Raw genomic sequence first — 18,227 nt, 5'->3', positions numbered from 1 at the left:
GAAAGGCAGCAAAGCCTCTCAGAGCAGGAGGGAATGTTACATTCCTTTGTCTCCACCATTGTAGCCTTCTTCTTAATTTTTCAAAAGGTTTTAATGACCAGGTTAAGTATTTGTGTTTCCAGTTCAGTTATTTCCAAACTAGTCAGGTATTTTGTATTTCATTGTCCTCTCATCTGACCCACACCTTTAGCTCACTAGAAAGTTACTGGAAGAAATATTTCTCAGCCTTTAGCTCATGTAGCAAAGACAGACTGAGCTCCTGCAAATCTGGATTAAAAGCCCACATCAAAGGTAATGGCCAAAATGGTCTATCAAGATAAAAAATGCCTTTTTCAGGGAAAAAAAAAAAACTTATTAGTGGAAATTAAATATTAGAAATGCATTGGAAGTTATCTTGCAAAGCAAACCACAGAGCTTAGTGATGCAAAACATGAACTGTACCATTTCCTCTGCTAGTCCAATACAAAGCTTCAGGCACAAGGGGCATGACAAACTTTTTAACCTGAAGGTCCCAGATCCCCTTGCAACAAGGGCCAGGCTGTGCTGCAGTGAATTAACACGGTGATTCCTCTCAGCTCCACCAGACTTGATTATTGCAGCCTTTCTGCTTCCACGTGCAGTAGGTAACAAAGGCTTCACTCCAGGTGATGTGCAGCATCCCTGCAGAACCAGACATGGTGTCACACATTATTACCCTAATCCTCTCACCTTCCAGGAGCCAAGCAGCTGCCAGCAAGCCCGTGTTCAGCTCTCTGTGCAGAGCCCCACAACAGACACAGTGCAGAGCTGTCCCATCTCCCACACTTCTGCAAAGCAGGATTTGCACACTGAGAGCAGGAGCCACTTCGTGCACTACTTAGCATGGCGTGTCCTCCAGGCACACTTTGTCCTCTGAATTATCTCCAGTGCTAATTTATTGCAGCATTCAAAGCATCGTGCCCCCTGCAGTCCCTCCCACAGGAAGCTGGCTGACTCATTTTTCCACACACTCTATTTTCTTCTCCACAAGAGCCAAATGTTTAGGTCAAGAATAAACCACAAAAAAAAAAAAAGGGAGGCTGGTGTTTAAGCACCTCCTAAAACAGCCCCCAGCCACTTGTGAAGCTCTTTCTTTCATTCAAATAACAGACCTGGAAATGTTACACCCAAGTAGAGTTACCCCCATATGGCACCAACTGCCCTTGCAGTTCCTAATCCTGTAAATTGATTTAGCCCAAGCTAATGGTTTTTGGCCTCAATCAGTCAGGTACCTGAACACTTACTAAGAGACAAGATGAATGCCACCATTTTGCATTCATCCCCCTAAGCTCTTTCCAAAGCATTCAGATGCTTGCCTTGCACACTGGTTCTGATATATCACCTAATCTTACAGGAGGGGAAAAAAAGAACATTGCCAGGAAAACCCCATCTACTTTTGCACGCTTTGCTTAGTGATGCAGCAAAAGTCCACCATCTTTGTTAAGAGGACTTTTCAAGGGCATTTGAAAATAAAAAAAGCAGCAGTAGCTTTTCTGCAACTCTAGCCACAGTTACAGTCCTCCAGTCACCAGAAATATAGGAAGCAACCAGAGTCATACAATGCAAACACTTTTCCTTCCAAAAACAAGAAATCCAGCTTCAGCCTGAGAAGAGCCAAGGTTTTTAGATGTTTCCACCAAGGAACTAAATATCTCTATTCTTAATTGCACCTCAAGAAGCAGGTGCTGGACCACTCCAGCCCAAAATGCAAAGCCCCAGGTGCTCCCTGCTCTCTCTTTCAGCCAGCTGGGCCTCTGCCTCTCAGGTGTGAGGCCTCAGAGCTGCTTGGCATTAACCCATTGCCACCCACTGCACAACTAGGGCTTGGTGTGAGGAAACACATTCTTGGGGATTTTTATGGTAAAACTCAGGTAAATAGGAGTGAGGTCAAAGGACACACTATGCATTTCCCACTTGTCCTTACAGACAGGAAAGGGAAGAAATCTGAAGCAAAAATTTCTCACTTTCATGCAAGCAATGAAAGCTTGTATTCTTGTATTTCCAAAATGTCAAAACTGTGGAAGTAGTGCAGAGCTTAGCATAAGCTGCCACTGCTGCCCTTTGTCTCTCAGAATCCTCTCAGAATGGGTTTAATGCTGCAGCCATGAGGCTTTTCCCATCACTAATATGTCCCCAGCCTGATGCTTATAAATGAGGCATAATAGTGCCTTTCCTCCATTACTGAGTCTCCTTGCCTTGGCAATCCTTTGGATCAAGATCTCTGCTTTCCTTTTTTTCTTGACAGATCCATTTAGTGCAAAAATGCTATTGTGCAAAAATAACATTCTTTTGTTTACTGTTTTGTCCCCCTGCCCTGTTGTCAGTGTAGGGTCCCCCACCCAATGGAGCTGGCCTGTGGCAGCCTGTTTCCTGCTCATCAGCCTTCAGTCCCCCAGCCTGGGCAGTAGCAGAGTGAAGGATGAAGTGAGGAAGAGGATTCAGCCCCACTCCCCCTTTGGCAGGGATGGGGGCAGTGCTGGCCCTCACCAGCACTTCCCAGCTCCAATGTCCTGTGCTGCACTGGGAGAGGTCTCTGGAGAAAGCCTAGCCAAATCCCCTCCTACTCCTTCTTCAACCACGAGGCTTTTTCACACACTCTTTACCTCACTGTCCTTTCCTGAGTGCATTTTTCCAGAGGGGGTGAATGACAGGCTCAGCCCACAGAGGGGCTGGGTGGAACTCACCATGTCCACCCTGGGGCAGCCTCACCCCAGAGGGTCTCTCAGCCCCCCAGCAGTGCCTGGGCACCTGCAGCAAATAAATTCCACCCCTTGCCTCAGCAAAATGCTAATTTCATAATGGTCATTAAAATATTCACTCGCCACACACCCTTCACAGCTCCACTGGTGACATCAGCCCCAAAAAAAACCTCACAGCACAAAGGAATCAGCACCATTACAATCCCACCAGGGTGGGCAATATCCACCCTCAGTACAGTCCCATCCTCTCCCTCACCACAAAAATCCCCATTGCTAATCCAGTCCCAGGCAATGGCTGGTCTGAGCTTTGCCTTTTCCTTTACTGGTCACTGTTTTAACTTCACATTTCCCTAATAGTGTGTAATCTCCCTGGCTTTGTCTCAAGCCACAAGCTTTTAAATCTTATTTTCTCCCCCATTGTTGAGAAGGGGGGTAAGAGCAGCTGGGTGGGCATCTGGCCAGCCCACCAGGGTGCCACTGCTCTTCTCCACAGAGAATTCCACAGGGGATCCCTCTGGGCACATCAATCAGCAAATACAAGCTGAAGGCTTCAGGAGGTGGTGAATGCAAGCACCTCTATTATGTAAGAACTTCCTGAATAGGCTAATGTTTCAAATAACAATTTGGAGTTAACCTGCATTCAAAGCTTTGCTAAAAACCTCTCAAAGAATCCCAAACTGAGCAACTTCCAGGTGTGCAAAATACTGATGGTGGCTTATAGTGCCAATATGCCAAAGGCTGGGAAACAGCCAATTTATTGGCATGGATCAAGTATCCCTGAAAACCAGGCTTCTTCCAGCACCAGGATGCTGGCTGCAGTGGCAAGACAGCAATCCCAATCCTCTGGGACTTCCCTCAGAAGCCAGATTAACAATTTTTTGTCAATTATTACTCTAAAGCAATTTGTTGTTGTTGTTTCCTGCTCTGGTTCTAGTAGCCAAATATATTTTCCTTCCAGAGAAGAGTTGGGAATCCAGGAACCTGCAGCCAGGGGAGGCAGCAATTAGTGGTTTGAAGTGTTAATGGGACCACAGTGGGAACTGGAAGTCCCTTGAACTCAGCTATTAGCAAATTAATAAAAGGGGTAACACTCTCTCCTGAGTGTTACAAATTTAGCACTAATTAGGACTTCTCTTTCTTAGCTATTTTAGGCAAGAAAATCTTCAATATCCTTTGTTAAATGTTAATCATCTTGTTTGTAGAAGTAAATCGTATGGAAACATTGGTTTCTCCACCCAGCTACAGTCTATTAAACTTTTTCCATTCTCCTTTTCCTTGTGACATGACTTACAGCTAGGTATTTTGTAATCAGTTAGCTTTATTTATCAACTCTTACCCCAGAGAAAGGTTTTCTTTGACTAAGACTAACCTACAGGCCGTTAATTTGTCACAGTCCATGCCTGACTTCTCAAAGATCCCCCTTGACCGGAACATCAGTGGTCCAATTTATTTATATTTGTTTTATGTATTTATTGCTCATACATTCCAGATGTTAAACCTCATGGAGTTCTTGTAACTGGCAAGCATCTCTTTCTGCCAAAGATCTACACATGTAGATCTTTGTGTATTTTAACACTTGGGAATTAATCACGAAAGAAACTTAATCAAGTTTGCAATGATGAAAAGCTTTTAATTAGAGCAGAAGCCAAAATGTCCTCCTGCTCTTTTTGCACTGCCCAAATCTCATCGAAACCTTGCCTGAAGACCAGAAAACAAATCTCACAGTTGATTGGATATATCTAATTGTGAATTGATGTCTATGCTTTTGCAGATATGTTTCAAATCTTGCCTGGCGGCTGCGTTGGCCAATTTGCCCATACTGAAGAAATTAATTAATTTTTAACTACAGAGCAAAGCTGTGATGTTGGGCAATATATGTCTGCCTTTCTACAAAGAGTATTTATTACTTGTTTCTAGTGAAATCAGTGCATTGCTAAATGATTGACAGAACCACAAAAGATTTAGCTTTTAATGTTTAGGAAACACCGATGGAGAAGAGAAAGCCCTACAGGCTGGCTGAGGCAGAACAAACTCACTTCCATTCAGCAAGAGCCATAATTGAGCATTAAAGAGGAAATGGAGATGGAAGGTTGCATCTTCACTGATGTCACTAAGTAAAAAGAGCATGTTAGAAGTAATCAGTGGGGAGCTCATGGTTTAAAACACACATGTACAGGTGCACACCAACAGCAGTGCTGAGGACTGAAGCAGGCACTGTCTGAACATACACCATAAAGCCTGAGAAATACTGGGCCCTGTCAAGGTGGCTTTCACAAATTAATGCAAGGTGATGTTAAAATCTGTATGTTACAATCGATTAGAAAGGGTAGTTTGGCAGCAGGATTAATAACCTCTGAAACAAATGTAGCATGACAAGGAAGATTCCATGAGCAGAGCTCAGCTCAGAAGACTGTTTCATGTCTAGAAAAACTGAATGAAGACTGTTTCTAGTTAGCCTGTGGAGGGAAACACAAAATACAGTCATTTCTGTTTACTTCTGCTGAACAGCTAGTCAGAGAGTATTTTCTGCACTGTGTGAGCCTAAAGCAAGTGTTATTTTTACTTTTCTCTATTGCATGAGGTAGGATGCAAGTGGTGTTCACTGAGGTGACACTGTGACATCCTGTCTGCCTTTAGGGCTCTAAATACTAACAGTAACTGAGTCCCATTGTGGGAATAAGATCTGTGAGTCTGTGAGCTGGGCAGCACATAGATAAATTCCAGATGATGACTTAATGCTGTGAATACAAGTCTTACAGTCCTGCAAGCAGCCTGGTACTGGAGAGGACCTTTGAGGTCAATTCATTTCCCTTCTGTCACAGGCAGCCCTCTGAAAGAAGCTGCATGATAAAGCGACCCAGCTCCATTACAAAGTTAATTTTTTTGCCACCATTTCTACTACTGTAATGGTGCAGGAAGAGGAATCCTACAGCAGGTCCTTGGAAATGTAGAAATCTTCCTCTTGCCAGCCTTAATATACTCTTATCTGGTTTATTCACATCTTTCTTTTCTGCCAAAATTGTGCTTCTGCTTAAATAGCGCTTCTCCCTTCTGTGTGCTCATCCGTGATGTATTTATAGGGAGTCCTCTCTCAGCATTCACTGCATGAGATAAAACAAGCCATCCTTTTTTTAGACTCCTTTCGTATAACAGACTTTCCACAATCTGAATCATCCTTGCAGCTCATCCCTTCACCTGCTCCTGTCTGGGCATGGGGAGCAGAACGAGCAAGAGCAGCTATATATTCTCCTACCAGGGGTTTTTACAATGCCATTAATACTGCCTGGTTTCCTTACTGCCCTGTTGTACATTTATATACTCTCTGTGTGTAGAATTCTTCAAGCATATAAATTATGTTACACAGTGAACTATCAAATACTGGTGTGTCATCTCCTCTGGGGCCACTTGAGCTCCTTAGGAGTGTGGTCAGCATCTTGCAGGCAAAATCCTTGGTGCTTTTCATCTGGTGCTTTTTCATCCTTGATAGCTCCTGCAGAGTGTTTCAGCATGAAGATGTTTCAGCAGTCATTACAAAAGCAAGTGAATCATTCAAGAAAAGCACAATCCATCCATCTTCTTTAGTGTCACCAATTAATAGCTGCTCAGGATGCTTTGCAACCTATAGTTGCTTAAGGGAAGAAAAATAACCAGCCCCTTCCTATAGTGCTGTGCTGTCATTATATCTAGTGTATCCTGCCCAAGCAAGGAAGCTTTATTAAATCCATTTGGCAATATGCAAAGGGTTCTGATATGGAGCTTTAAAGAAGAGTGAAAAATAGTATAAGAGGGGAACTAAAAACCAATTGGTAGACAAGATTATTTCTTGTTGTTGGAACCCATTTCTCTTTTCAGAAGCCAGTGGTCAGAGCCTGATTTGGTGGCCACACTTCTGTCTGCTGCTGCCCCTCCAAGCAAACAGTGCTGAGGCCTCCAGTTTCCTCCACTTGATGGAGCTGGAACAGCCTTTTATTTCATGCTTCTGATTTGGAATATTTTGCTGTAGACTGTGCAAAATAAGGGACCATTTTTAAAAGGGAGCAGAGCTGCCTTTGTGGGCAGCTCAGGCTGGGTCTGTGTGCCCATTGCTCCAGTCACAAGCTGCTAGAGCAGAGTCATTGCACCCCTTGGTGAAGCTCTGCCTTGGGCACTGTCAGAGCACCTGGAGAAAATCCAGACCCGCACCTGACAGACCTGAAGATGCATTCCCCAACCTGCCCACAGCTGCTGACTCCAATCCTTCCTCCCATCTCACCTCCCTGTCCAAAACACTTGGCTTTTGCCACTGGACACACCCCAAGCAGGACAGCAATGCACCTCTTGGGGGCAATCACCTCAGTCCCAGCCCATGTGGCATAGTTGGAGCTCTGTGCCTCTAGTGTGTGATGGAACCTGATGGAAGCTAATTTAAAAGAAAACTATCCATTTTGCTGTCTCTTTAGGGTTTAGTCATAAAAACCTTATGTTGTCTTACAAGCCTAAACAAGTGTGTTCACATGTAAAAATCAGCCATAAAGCTGCCTGGAGAGTGCTTGACATGTCTGAGCTGTCATTTGTAAGGGCTGCCAAGCCTGGATCCTGCAGTGGGAATGACCTTTCTGCTGTCCTCAAACCACCCTGCATAAGGGGGGCATCCCTGCTTCAAAATGGGAGAGAGGGACAAGCCCAGGGATCCTTCACTGACAGTCATGTGGAGTGGATGTTTCTCCATCTGGCCTTGACAGGAGCTGGATCAGAGGCAAAGAGTACTTGTTATATTAGAGCAGTGCCAATGTTCAGAGGTGAAGAGAGTGTAAATCTAATAGGAGTATTTCCTGGTCTTGTCCTCAACCCCAGCTAGTCTACAATTTTTAAGACAAAATGAATTTCCTTTAGGACACAGGAGTCATCATGGTTTTTTACAGTGGAAAAAAAATATGGGCTATGTCTTCTTGGCTACCCCAAGGGAAAAATCAACATAGTTTAAATGGCAGCTCTCCCCAGTGTCTATCTAGGATGAGATTTTCACTCACCCAAACTATGCAGAATTCAGAGTTTCTGCTGAAACTGGGCTTGTGCAGAAGGTGTATCTGGGCAGCTCTCCCTGGGCAGGAGGAGAGGGCTGCTTTGGTCCATGGGGTAACTCCAGCTGGTGTCTCCTTGCAGGCGTCGGAGGTGGAGCGGCAGCTCTCCCTGCAGGTCCACACCCTCCGCGAGGACTTCAGGGAGAAGAATTCCTCCAGCAGCCAGCACATCGTGCGCCTGGAGAGCCTCCAGGCCGAGGTGAGTCGCCTGCCTCCCTCCTGCACAAAGCAGCCAGGGCTGTTGGGGTTTGTGGAGTGACCCTCTCTGAGATGAGCAAACACAGAGGGATGGCAGCACCAGGGCAGTGACTCCCCCAGCAAGGATTGCTCCATGGTGTTCTGGCTGGGCTGGCTCAGGGATCTTCCAGTGCTGCCTCAGCCACAGCATTCCTGCAAAGTGAACGGATGAGAAGGATCTTGCAGGAGCCAAACCATGGCTGTGCTCTTGCAGGGCTGCTGCCCTGTACAGACTAAACTCTGGTAGGCATGGTGGGAAGGCCTGCAGGGTTTTTTTGCTCTGTTCCTCATGCTTGCAAAGAAAGCAGCAATCCTCTCTTGCCTCTGAGCCATGCACTTGGGAAAGCAAGGAGCCCCTGCCTGGTTTAACTCAGGTACATTTGCAGGAATGAGACAACTTCCTTCCTTTCCCCTTCCCTGACAGGATCACTGGGGATCACATAGGCAGAAACTAGATGGGTAGAAGATGTCCAGCTCTACTACCTGACCACTTCATTTATTTAAAAGCTGTCTGGAAAAGCTTTTGCTAAAATCTCTCGATTTCTTTTCTCCCGCTCCCACCTGCTCCTTGCTGGTCCCTCGCCTTTTCTTCCCCTCCCCTTGGTGTGGAGCAGCAAGTCCTTGAAGTAAGTATGGAGGCTTGGAAAGGCTTTGTCTGCAAGTGCATCGCTGTCACCATGCATGCCTGTCACCATGCATGCCACACCTTGGCTCCTCACCTGTCTCTTGCTTTCCAAACCCTTTCTCCCTATGCCTTTCCCATGGTCCAGGGCTCGTGGCAGATTGGTGTTTTTTATGTTGTATTGTTATTTACAGCATGTTCATTACTGGTCTGCCCACCAAATATGAAATCTTAATACAATCTCTCCATTAAACCTCTTATTTTTCTTTCTCCAACCCACGCAAATCATGATGGTGGTGGGCAGAGACATCTCAGAAACCATTAGTCACCTCAGAGCAGCTTTCCAATACCTCCAGCAGCCTTTACTCTGCAGAAATAGCAAGTCCACGTACTTGGCTGGTATTCCTTTATGCAGCCAAACCTTTCCAGCAACCTGGAAAGCAGCAAAGAGTCAAGGTCCCAAAGAGGCCAAGAAAACAGTGGGAATTTGCTGAATTTGTCTACACTCCATGAACTGAAAGGAGGCCACAGGGAATATTTAGGGTGATAGTGGACTGGTGGATGGCTGGCACACCAGACCCCCGAGATCCTGTGTGTACTAATGTGGGAAAAAGCTCCTTCTTCTTGGTTAAAGAAGAAGTGACCTTGGCTAGTGCTGATTCATCCCTTGCACCGTTCCCAGCTAACTGAGTCACGGAGGGTTTGTTTGGCAAACTGTCCCTCGCCTGAAACCACTGCCCTTGACAATTAAAAGAAATGAACCAATTTTAAAGGCAACCGATCACTGGGAGGCTAAAAATAAGCATGGCACAGAAAGGAGTCTTCACAAGTGAAAAGACAGAAAAATCCCTGGTGAGGGCCTGATGAGCACACACCAATTAAGAGCAGCAGTGGGCAGTGCTGTGGCACAGCCCTGCAGGGAGCAGGATCCCACAGGCTCTCCCTGGATCCTGCTGGCTCTCCCTGTGATCTCCAGCACCCATACAGGAGAAAATGCCACCATCAGGACCAGCCAGGAAAAGTAACCAGTTTTTCCAGTCTTTCAAATGTTAAGGTTCAAGGGAGGGGCAGGGATGGTCTCCACTTAACACCCTTGAATATTCCTGCCTGCTCCCTGACGTGCCAGTGCACACCCAACCCCTTTGGAGCAGGCCCTGCAGCCTGGAGAAGGAGGATGGATTATTTCCTTTCTGAGCTTTCCTAGGCTTTAAACCACACACAGAGGTAGTTTCTCTCATACAGGTACAGAACATCTGTGTACATCCTTCTGCTTTTTGCTGTTTCATTTCTCTCCTGGGAATGTGGTGTCTCTCCTGTCTGGTCCCTGCACAGTCTGACGGGGCCTCTCTTTGCCCTGCAGATCAAAATGCTGACGGACAGGAAGCGGGAGCTGGAGCATCGCCTCAGTGCCATGATGGAGGAGAACGACCTGCTCCAGGGAACCGTGGAGGAGCTGCAGGACCGCGTCCTCATCCTGGAGAGACAAAGCCATGACAAGGACCTGCAGGTGAGGAGGCAGCAGTGACGCAGGGAGGGGATGGGGAGATGCAGTAAAAGTCATGATTTGGGGTAAAATTGGCCATGAACTGGCAGACAGAACTGGAACAATGAATTGGCTCATGCAAGAATGGCAGCAAGCAAGGTGCTGGGTGTTCCCCATGAAGACAGGTAACAGGAGCATCAATGAGGCATCTTGACAGCAAAGAGCAGCTTAGGAGGGAGATCTGAGCAAGGAAGTGGGGCAGGGTACTGGGGAAATAAGGTAAATGCAAAAAGAATCAGAGGACTCTGGTTACAGTTCATTTTATTTAATTTTTTAAGAGTAGAATTGGCTTCAGAAGGGGCTTCTCTAGATCCTGCTGTTCCAGAGGGCAGTCACTGGCCTCTTAGATCCCAGTGCTCAGGTGGTTTCCCAACAATCTCCATGGTGTTCATGGCCATGAATCACCAAGTGTCACTCCCCAGAAAACAAGCTTGGCGCCTCTGGGGCTTAGGGCAGAGCTAGGTTTTTCCATTTCATTTCTGTGGTTTACCAACCACTGGATCCTCAGCTCTGCAAAACAACCCTGAGTATTTTTTCCAAACGTATATTTGTATATTTTAAAAAAAATGTGGATAGCGCTTTCTTTTTGGATCCACTTCCTGCTGTGTTGTTTTCAGCAAATTTCTTTACCTGAGTCCCAACTTCTTCACAATGTTCTCCATTTTAGTGCTGATTAATCTGCTATTTTTATCTTTCTGGATATTCTGGATTCTAAACAGTGTCTGATGACACTTGGAGATTATTAAGCTTCAATAAACAGCAATACCAGCCAAGAGTACTTTCCTCCTGGCTGGAAACCCTGTTTTGTGTCACTCATTCCTCCCTCCCTCCCATCTCCCTCACAAACCAAGAGATTGATCCAGTCCATATTGCCTCCATTAATATTTTTCTGATTCCTTGATTTTCTTCCCAAGCTGCACCAAAGCCAGCTGGAGCTCCAGGAGGTGAGGCTGTCCTACCGGCAGCTGCAGGGCAAGGTGGAGGAGCTCAGCGAGGAGAAAAGTCTCCAAAACCTCAACACAACCAGCACATCCCTGCTCTCTGAGATAGAGCAGAGCATGGAGGCAGAGGAGCTGGAGCAAGAACGAGAACAGGTATTTGCCCTCCAGCCTCTGGGAAAGCCCACAGCCCTCTGTGCCCAGTCCCAGAGCAAAAGGGAGTTTAATGCATTTGATCTAGATTTGGAGCTGAACCAGAGGCCAGAAAATTGGGATTGGGGTGTGGCATCAAAACCCTTTTGACCATGTGAAAGTAAACCTTTGCATCCATTTCCAAATCAACAAAATATTTGTGAGGGCTGGAATCACAGCTTCACTTGGCCATGGAGGGAGGCTCTCCATGGCCCTGCCAGCCCTGGCTAATGGCAGGCTGTGTTGTTCCAGCTGAGGCTGCAGCTCTGGGAGGCCTACTGCCAAGTGCGGTACCTGTGCTCCCACCTGCGGGGCAACGACAGCGCCGACTCGGCCGTGTCCACCGACTCCTCCATGGACGAGTCCTCAGAAACCTCCTCAGCCAAAGACGTGCCGGCCGGGAGCCTGCGCGCCGCCCTCAGCGAGCTCAAGAGGCTCATACAGAACGTGCTGGACGGGGCAGACTCCACGGTGAGTTGGTGGCACAGAGAGGCCTGGCCTTGGGCACGTCCCCTGGCCCAGGGCTTGCTGGATCCTGAAGGCCCTGGGCTCTCCCTGTGGCTCGCAGAGATGGGCAGTCACAGGGCACAGCCACCTCTTTGTGTCTCAGATGGTCAGCCAAGAGCCAAGCCTGTGGGGTTGCAGCCTGGAGTGCTCAGACCACCTAAAGTTTCAAGCTCGTACAACTGTCATTGGCCTGGGAGTCATTCTGGAAAATTAATAAAAGTAGGCTTACTTTGAGATTTTCAGTAAGTTACAGTTTTAACATGGAAATATTGCAGATTGCCTTACACATCACAGTTCGGTTATTTCCTCTGGGATTTTCCTAACCTTGCTTTATTAACAATAGTATCACAAAAACATTTTAACCCCTATGTCAGGAATGTCCCTCTGAATTGTCATTGGTAGAAATGTCTTGGCTGGAGCTGCCAAACTCAAATCCATGGCAGGTTAAGGGTTTTGCTAGCGCAAGATGATGTCTGTAGGATGTGGTCCCCAGGCAGGAGGGGATGGCGTGGAGGGACCACTCAGCATCCACAGAAGTGCAGAATTGCAACAAAACACCTCACTTTTTGTTGTGGCTCAAATCAGGCCTGTCCCATTCCCTACAAGCTGGTTGCATTGCCATTAGGGGTTATTTGGGGTGCTGTGATGAGGAAAACAGTGTAGGCCCTGCAGGGGGCTGTGAGGGAGTACTCACCCTCCTCATTTAAGTATCCATAGGCTGAGTATAGAGATGAAGTTGTATTTGTTAAATAAATGTAGAGGGTCCTGTAAAAGGTCTGCAAACTGAGAGTGTAGCCACATGGGCTACCAAATGGGCAGTAGGTCTCTGTAAATTTGGTTTATGCCAAGCTCTGCATGCTCTGTGCATCATGTGTGGAAACACTACCCTTGGTTGAGCAACCTTGGTGGTGGAGGTATAAGGAAACGAAAAAATCTGCCAAAGTCACACTCACATTTTCTTTTTCATTGTTTAGCACCCTCATCCCATACTGGTACCAAATTAATACAATTGCCTTTTTTAAAGTGAAATCTGAGCAAGAGATTTCTCTCCCGCTCTCAGAGCTCTCGGCGAAGCGACGACGACACCTTAGAGGAGCAGATCAGGAGAACCAGTGAGGATTCACGAGCCCTGAGGGAGTTAATGGAGGGAGAACGGGGGAAACTGAGGCAGAGTTTGGAGGAGCTGCAGCGACTGCACAGCCAGGTTAGCAACTCCCACACTTTACATGTGGTCTTGTAACAGCAGTGTTCATCCTCCAACACATGCCTTCCATCAAAGAGACCAACATAAATAACCCAGGAGGATTTAGGCCAAAATGGTTGGATGAGGGAGATTTGTTAAACCAAATGCAGAAGATTTAAGCATTTAGGATTAAAGTTTCTGAGAAATTGTCTGGGGCCCATCTGAAGCATCATCTCAAGCAGCCAAACTTCCTGTAGGCCTTTCTCTCAGTCTGCTTTTTAGCCAGACTCTGTTACTTAAATTCTTCTCGGCAGAAGACCTCGAAGTATGAGGCTTCTTGATACGGGGTACTGGAAACTTGAAAGTGTCCAGGTTGACCTGAATTGCTGCACTGAGCCCTTGTGAGGGGTGTGTGCACCATTCCATAGAGGTGCTGCTCTGCTGTGCATGGAGCAGGGCTTGACCTCTTCCACAGCAGCATCACAAAACCCTCAGAAAAGCACCCCAGAGAATCCTAATTCTGGCACCAGGCAGCACCCTAGGGACCAGTTGAGGCAACCTCAGCAGCCAGGAATGGTCCACCCCAACACCAACTCCCTACCCAAGGCACAGAATCCCATTGCACCCCCACCCAGCATCATCTGTGTCTGAGGCCCTGTGCCCAGAGCTGGAAGTGGACACAGGCATCCAAAGAGGTGCCTGGCAGTCCTTGTCTCTGTGGGACAAGACTCCAGGTGCTGAAGGGATCTGGAGGCTGCAGCAGAAGCAGCAGCAACTGCACTGGAGCAGGGAATGGGGTTAATGTCCTTGGCAGGTCTTCCCAGCAGTGCTGTATCAGCCTTTGGAGAGTAAATAGGAAAATACAGCCCTGTTCAGAAAGTCAGCACAACCTGGGCTCTGACAGCCTTGTGTAGGGCTGTGGGAGCTCCCACCATGGCACCCAAGGGAGAAGAGTGAGAGCATCAGTAAATACCCTGGCAGTGGTGGCTGCACTTGTGTGAGGGTGGGAATGTTCTGCCTCCACAGCAGCTGATGGGGCAGAGTGTGGGAGGGGAGCAGCCCTGGAGCCCATCCTTCCCCTAGGACTGCTCCTCTCAGCACTGTGCCACCACAGAAGACACTTTTGAAGGTCCAGCCTTCTGTCCCCAGTGGGACATAAGCCCAGACACTGCTCTGCCATGCTGCAGTCCTGCACACCACACACAAACTTCCCTTGCCTTTAAACATACCTGAGATGGAGGAGACAAGGGCTCAACCTCTGCAACCTGGCAGTGCTGACAGACACCTTTAGAGGCTTATTCACAGATTTTAGGCTTGACTCTCCAGCCAGGAGGGACCAGAAGACCAGCCCTGGATTGCAAGTTTGGAACCCTGGGTGTGCTTTTAGGGGTCCTCAGCTACCAAAGCTCTGAATATTTGTAAGCAAAGGGAGGACTGCAGTTCTGTTTTCTTCTCACACCTCTGTGTGATGTGGAGAAAGATGGGGCATAGCTACAAATGCAGCAGCCATTAGTCTCAGAGAGGAACTGCAACCTCCCACAGCAAGTACATGTCTCCCACAGCTTTTGCCTGTTATCCAGCCTCACACTTGCTGCAGGTTAACAATTACTCTCACCACCTATTCAAGAGGCAACATTGTCTTCTGTTCAGTGCTACAGAAAATTGATGCATGTGGAAATCTGGTCCACCCGGGGGAAGCAGTGCTCTGCTGCCTCCTCATCCTTCTGTTCTGGCACTGGTATTGATACAATCAAAGGGGAGCTGCTTCTACATGGCTTTCAGGATCTTGTGGCATCACACACATTCATTGCTCCTGCCCAAGAGCACGGTGAGCAGGTGGAGACAGGAGCCATCCCCTTCTCTGTCTACAGTGAGAAGCTATTTCACACCTTCTGCCTGTTTCCTCCCATTCTTTCCTTTAGCACAGACACAGCCAATTAAAATCCCAAACACCATGTTTTGGGCCTCTGGATCCTCTGTCCCCTGGAATTTCTGTAGAAGTGCTCAGCACCTTTTGTATCACCCCATCATCACTGCTCTCTGTCACATCATTGCTCTGAGGAGCTCCCCGTGTAGGGCTGAGGGAGGGCACAGCTCCCCAGTCCCCTGCAGCCCTGGCACAGCTCCCCAGTCCCCTGCAGCCCTGGCACAGCTCCCTGGTTCCCTGGCAGCCCCAGCACAGCCCCCCAGTGCCGTGGGGAGTCTCTGCACAGGCAGGGTGCATTCTCACACCCTCCTGCCCCCGGCCCAGCCATGCCTCACTAACAGCAGATCCTCCCACGCCCTGGATGTGATCAGCCCTTTTTGACTGTCTGCCCTCTATTTAAAGATGTCTTTGAGGATTCAAGCACTACTGAGCTGCATTTAGAGGCAGGACGTGGGTCAAATACTGGAAGGGGTTCCAGGTGGTGGAGTAGTGTAACAGAGCATGTGTGTGCCCTAGACAAAGAAATTAAATGTGTATGAAATATTATGAAGCTGTGCTAATGCAATCCTTGCATGATTTCACACCCTATTAACTCACTCTGCACAGGACCAAAGCGATAGATCATTTCTCAGACTATTAAAGACTCCAGACATATTTTAAACTCTAATTAAAATTGTAAGATGTGCCAGTAACACCTTCCATGGCATGAAAGAGAATTTTCACATTCTTTGTCTACAGCTTCATATTACTTCAGAAGACGTAATGGTCCCTTCAAAAAATATTATTTGCTGGTAAATTATGTTAGCAATAGTTTAACCCTGGAAAGATCAGAATTATAACAGGCAGACTCAGAGGATGTGTGCAAACTGCAAGACAAGCTGCTTTGGAGGGGCAGCATTTTAGCACTGATGCAGCAGTGTTAGCAAAGTCACAGGTGGGTCCTGCCCTGCACAGCTTTCAGTGCTGTTTCTGCATGTCACTGAGGCCATCCTGGTGACACATCTTGCCCAGGTCGGCATCCCAGAGCACCTTTCATGGAGGGTGGCACCAGCGCTAACAGCCCCACTCAGCAGACACAGCTTTTTCTGTGACCGGGGGAGCTCTCAGCCTGCACGTTGGCCCACGTGGCTTTTCCCCTCACACTTGTGGTGCATTTTCCCGAGCAGCCCCGGGTTTGACAGGCTCGCTCTGCCCGCAGGTGACGCTGCTGAGTGTGGAGATGACGACGCTGAGGGAGGAGCGGGACCGGCTGCGCGGCGCTGCCGAGGACAAGGAGGCGAGCGAGCGGCTCCTGCAGGCCATCAGGGACCGCGACGAGGCCATCGCCAAGTGAGTGGCACCGGCGGCGCTTGAGGAGTGCCACGGCCGGAGATGCCTCTGGGGTGGCTTTCTCCTGCTCTCCACAGCTGTGACAGTGATGTCGTGGCTTTGGTGGCGTTGGGAAGTGCTGCCCGGAGCCTGGGAGCAGGGCAGGAGATGCTAAAGGCAGATCTGCCCCACGGCTGGACTGGGGGCATTGAGGAGCATTCTGTGAGCCGTGTTTGTGCCATCCCTAGTGCTGGTGTGAGTCACAGCCGGGAGGAGAGGACTTAGGGAGCCAAATGGAAACACTGGGTCTGCCCTATTTGTCACATATTTCTTCCTTTGCTATTCCAGAGAAACAGCCCTGCTTTCCTGGCCATCCCCATTACAGCCTGCCTGGGCTTCTTCCCTAAGCCATTCCTCAGGTCACTCCCTCTCTTTTCCTGTTCCATAGTCTTTTTGCATATCCTGTAATTCTCTGGTTCTCCTTTTGGGATTTTCCCACTGGTTTGGCTCTTTATTTTGCCCATCCTCCTTACAGATCTGTGCAGTTCTGCTCCCCCATACCCCAAATCCCCCTTCCTCAGCTCTGTCCTTGGGCTTGCCAAAATTCCCCGAGGAGATGGACAGACACCTTTACCCCTCTAGAAAGGATTCATCTGATCATCGTTTCCACAAACAGATGGGCCAGGACACCACCAGTCCAGCTTCTTAGGGGAAAAGCCCTGGACAAGAGGAGGAGCAGGAGAGGGTTGCACCTCTGAGGGTGCAGGAGCTAAATCAGCTTGCAGCATCCCTTTTTATGAGTGGCTGGATCAGCTGTGCTGCCCTTGCTGTCCTCTGTCACACCTCCATCTGTTGGCCAGCAGAGGAGCATCCCAGCTGTGACGTTCCTGTGGGCTGCTGGCTCTGCCGTGGCTATGGCAACACTGCTGCTGCCATCAATCCTGCAAACACCCAACCAGCAGCAGTGAAAAGGCAATGAAAGGCTGCTTCAGGTGCTCAAACCACAGCCCGCAGCAGAAGGGCACAGCTTCCCCAGTTCACTGTGACCCTGCTGGACAAAGCACCAATGTCTGGGGCTGGCTGTCCTGCAGTGCAGGAGCCACCAGAGAGGGGGATTGAGGAGCTGAGAGTGGCAGCAAGGGAAAGCAGACAAGAGCATCTTGTCACTGAAGTGAAAACATCCCTCCCAGACCGAGTGGGCTGGTTGCTGCCTGAGGAGGCTCGTGATTTTCTTCCCACCTCACAGCCCAAGGGTTAAGTTGCTTTTGTTCAACCCATCCCCCCAAAAATCCCTAACTCTGAACAGAAATAAAATCACTGCCCGAGGCAGACATCTGGTGTGGAAAATTTTTGCTTGAAGCTGAAGTTTGGCAACATGGGAAGCAATAGGAAAACAGGATCCTTTCAGAGCAAGTGTTAAGCAACCAGTACCTGGAGTCTAACACCTGGAAGTGTTAAGCAACCAGTACCTTGGAATATTTGTGTTTATATTCCAGTACCTGGAATATAAACACAAATTCCCAAATTGCTCTTCTGCAGGGGAGCACAAGGGAGCTATTACAAGACAAGGAATGAGCTACAGTAATAAGATGCAATTATTTCTCTCGAAAGTGTTTGCAAGGAAAGATGGTTCCCAGCAAGTCATGTTACACTCTCCTATCACACAGCAGTTAATTGAAAACTTAAGCTTTGTGCTTACCTGTGTGCTCCCAGCGTGATGAGCAGCATTTCCCAGCTTGGGCAGCTTAGGAAATTGCTCCATTCTGAAGGACAATTCCTTTCCACAAGCAAGGAGCAGCTGGAACATTTCAGCCATGAGCATTTGGGGCTCATTGGGTAACTTTGTCCATGGCATGACATGCTCAATGTCCACCAAATGTCTGGGAAGAAATGCAGCAGAGGTGTTCTCAAGGGCTGGGACAACACTGAAATTGGGAGCTTTCCTTAAAGCCTAACATTTAATTCAAGTAATTCTGACAGTCTGTCATTCTTA

At 48.0% G+C, this 18,227-nt stretch overlaps 1 protein-coding gene across 5 annotated transcripts in view; it reads left to right on the top strand.

Annotated features, from left to right (window-relative positions):
- The window catches only part of BICDL1 (BICD family like cargo adaptor 1), a 49,075-nt gene that overhangs the window by 22,531 nt on the left and 8,317 nt on the right, over positions 1 to 18,227 (top strand). For 2 of the 5 annotated variants that reach the window (XR_010348872.1, XM_064393072.1), the window contains exons 3-9: positions 7,860 to 7,976; positions 8,629 to 8,640; positions 9,997 to 10,143; positions 11,094 to 11,273; positions 11,562 to 11,780; positions 12,877 to 13,020; positions 16,125 to 16,255. Coding sequence is in view for 4 of the 5 variants with exons in the window: in XM_064393072.1 (XP_064249142.1) it covers positions 7,860 to 7,976; positions 8,629 to 8,640; positions 9,997 to 10,143; positions 11,094 to 11,273; positions 11,562 to 11,780; positions 12,877 to 13,020; positions 16,125 to 16,255 (950 nt within the window). In the remaining variant the exon portion in view is untranslated. The remainder of the gene's footprint in view (positions 1 to 7,859; positions 7,977 to 8,628; positions 8,641 to 9,996; positions 10,144 to 11,093; positions 11,274 to 11,561; positions 11,781 to 12,876; positions 13,021 to 16,124; positions 16,256 to 18,227) is intronic. The other 3 variants (XM_064393074.1, XM_064393073.1, XM_064393075.1) reach the window with 3 other exon arrangements.

This window comes from Passer domesticus, chromosome 17 (assembly GCF_036417665.1).
Source record: "Passer domesticus isolate bPasDom1 chromosome 17, bPasDom1.hap1, whole genome shotgun sequence".
Lineage (NCBI taxonomy): Eukaryota > Metazoa > Chordata > Aves > Passeriformes > Passeridae > Passer > Passer domesticus.
This window is presented reverse-complemented; position numbering and strand designations above follow the sequence as displayed.